At 66.6% G+C, this 2,001-nt stretch overlaps 1 protein-coding gene across 1 annotated transcript in view; it reads left to right on the top strand.

The window, feature by feature from the left end:
• The first annotated feature begins 332 nt into the window (after window positions 1–332).
• The window catches only part of ARRDC1 (arrestin domain containing 1), an 18,497-nt gene continuing 16,828 nt past the window's right edge, over window positions 333–2,001 (top strand). Inside the window, exons 1-6 of the mRNA XM_014529695.1 lie at window positions 333–471; window positions 658–768; window positions 1,165–1,215; window positions 1,304–1,458; window positions 1,546–1,728; window positions 1,801–1,985. Of these exons, the coding sequence (XP_014385181.1) occupies window positions 363–471; window positions 658–768; window positions 1,165–1,215; window positions 1,304–1,458; window positions 1,546–1,728; window positions 1,801–1,985 (794 nt within the window). The 5' untranslated portion in view covers window positions 333–362. The remainder of the gene's footprint in view (window positions 472–657; window positions 769–1,164; window positions 1,216–1,303; window positions 1,459–1,545; window positions 1,729–1,800; window positions 1,986–2,001) is intronic.

Here is a 2,001-nt window from a genome sequence, read left to right on the forward strand (position 1 = left end):
AGCTTCTGCCCCTCTACCTGCTCCGTGCCTCTGCCCCTCTTGGGCTCAGAGCATAGACATCCGAGTTCCTCACCACAGAACAGTGGCTGCCACGGGTTCCTGGTCTGGGTGCTTCCGCTGGGGAGTAGGGGAGGGGACCGGCCGCTCTGGATGCAGAAAGTCAGTCTGCTGGGCAGCGCTGGCCCTGGAAGTCAGGGCTGCCCCACCCGCCATTGTGTGCCTTTTCTGCCCAGGCGGGTCTGACCACATTCCTGCAGTGTGAGGCCAGCAGCTGGTGCTTCCCTGTCTAACTGACTCGCCTGTGAGACAGCGTGAAGGCCGGGTCAGCGGTCACCAGCCCCACGGGCCTCTGTTCCGCATTCATGCCCCATGCATCCCCTCTGGGAGCCGGGTGTTCACAGGCTGGTGGGCCCAGGCATGTCCTCTGGGTGACCCACAGGTGTCCCTTGCGCCTCACCACCCTGGCGCCCTGTGAGCACCCCCAGCTGGGGGAGGGGCAGGAGCTGTCTTCTAAAAGGCAGCAAACCTTTGCTGGCTTCTCAGGCCCCAACTGGGGGGGCGGGGAGGGGGCTGCCAGCCCTGCTTGAATGCCTGTGCTGGGGGCAGGGAGGGGCCAGGCCGGCGGCGGCTGGGCTTACCCCGTCCCCCTTCTTGCAGCGATTCGGGTGAGCTGCACAGGCTCCTGCAGGGTCTCCACCAAGGCCAACGACACAGCGTGGGTGACGGAGGAGGGCTACGTCAACAGCGCTCTGTCGCTGGCTGACAAAGGTGCGTCCGCCTGTCCACCCCCCTTTCCATCTGCCTCTGGGAACCCCGTGCTGGCCCACCTCCCGCAGGGCTGTGCACCCTGATGGGTCTCTCCCTGGCAGGCTCTGGGCCTCGCTGGATAGGTCTGGGCTGCTGACCGGGCAGCTTCTCCTGGATGTGAGCGGCTCCAGCCTCCGGGACAGCCCTGAGCCCCTGTAGTTTAAGCCAAGCTCTCGGCCCCATCCTCTGCCCAGGCCTTGGCCCTGTGCTGCTGGGTTCAGGGCGCAGGGGCCGGGCACCCCAGCAGCCAGACCAGTGCAAGCTGCTTGGCTGTGGTGCCTGCTTCTCTCCTGGGCCCTGTGGTGTCACCTGGGGCTCCGGAGGGCCCCGGCCCCACACCTCCCTGTGTCTCCGCAGGGAGCCTGCCTACTGGAGAGCACAGCTTCCCCTTCCAGTTCCTGCTTCCTGGTGAGCGCCCCGCCTGGCCAGGCCTGGTGGTGACAGTGGGTGGGGGAGGAGGGGGCCAGTCGGGTGCCAGTCTGTGCTCTCTCTCCAGCCACGGCACCCACGTCTTTCGAGGGCCCCTTTGGGAAGATCGTGTACCAGGTGCGGGCCACCATCGACACGCCGCGCTTTGCCAAGGATCACCAGTGCAGCTGTGTGTTCTACATCCTGAGCCCCCTGAACCTAAACAGCATCCCGGACATCGAGGTGAGGGTGGGCTGGTGGCCCCCTGGATCCACGGGGATCCTGCCTGCCCACACCACCAACGCTCTCCCCCCTCCCCCTCCCCCCAAGCAACCCAATGTGGCCTCCACCACCAAGAAGTTCTCCTACAAGCTGGTGAAGACGGGCAGCGTGGTGCTCACCGCCAGCACCGACCTCCGCGGCTACGTGGTGGGGCAGGTGCTGCGGCTGCAGGCCGACATCGATAACCAGTCGGGCAAGGACACCGGCCCGGTGGTGGCCAGTCTGCTGCAGGTCAGGGTCCCCATGGGAGGGTGGAGGGTAGGTCACTGGCCTGCCCCGGCTCACAGGCTGGCCCTTCCCTAGAAAGTGTCCTATAAGGCCAAGCGCTGGATCTATGACGTGCGGGCCATCGCGGATGTGGAGGGTGCCGGAGTCAAGGCCTGGAGGCGGACGCAGTGGCAGGAGCAGATCCTGGTGCCCGCCCTGCCCCAGTCGGCCCTGCCGGGCTGCAGCCTCATCCACGTAGACTACTACCTGCAGGTACTGGGGTTGGGGGGCGGCGGG

The sequence above is a fragment of the Myotis brandtii genome, unplaced genomic scaffold, assembly GCF_000412655.1.
Source record: "Myotis brandtii unplaced genomic scaffold, ASM41265v1 scaffold691, whole genome shotgun sequence".
Taxonomy (NCBI): Eukaryota; Metazoa; Chordata; class Mammalia; order Chiroptera; family Vespertilionidae; genus Myotis; species Myotis brandtii.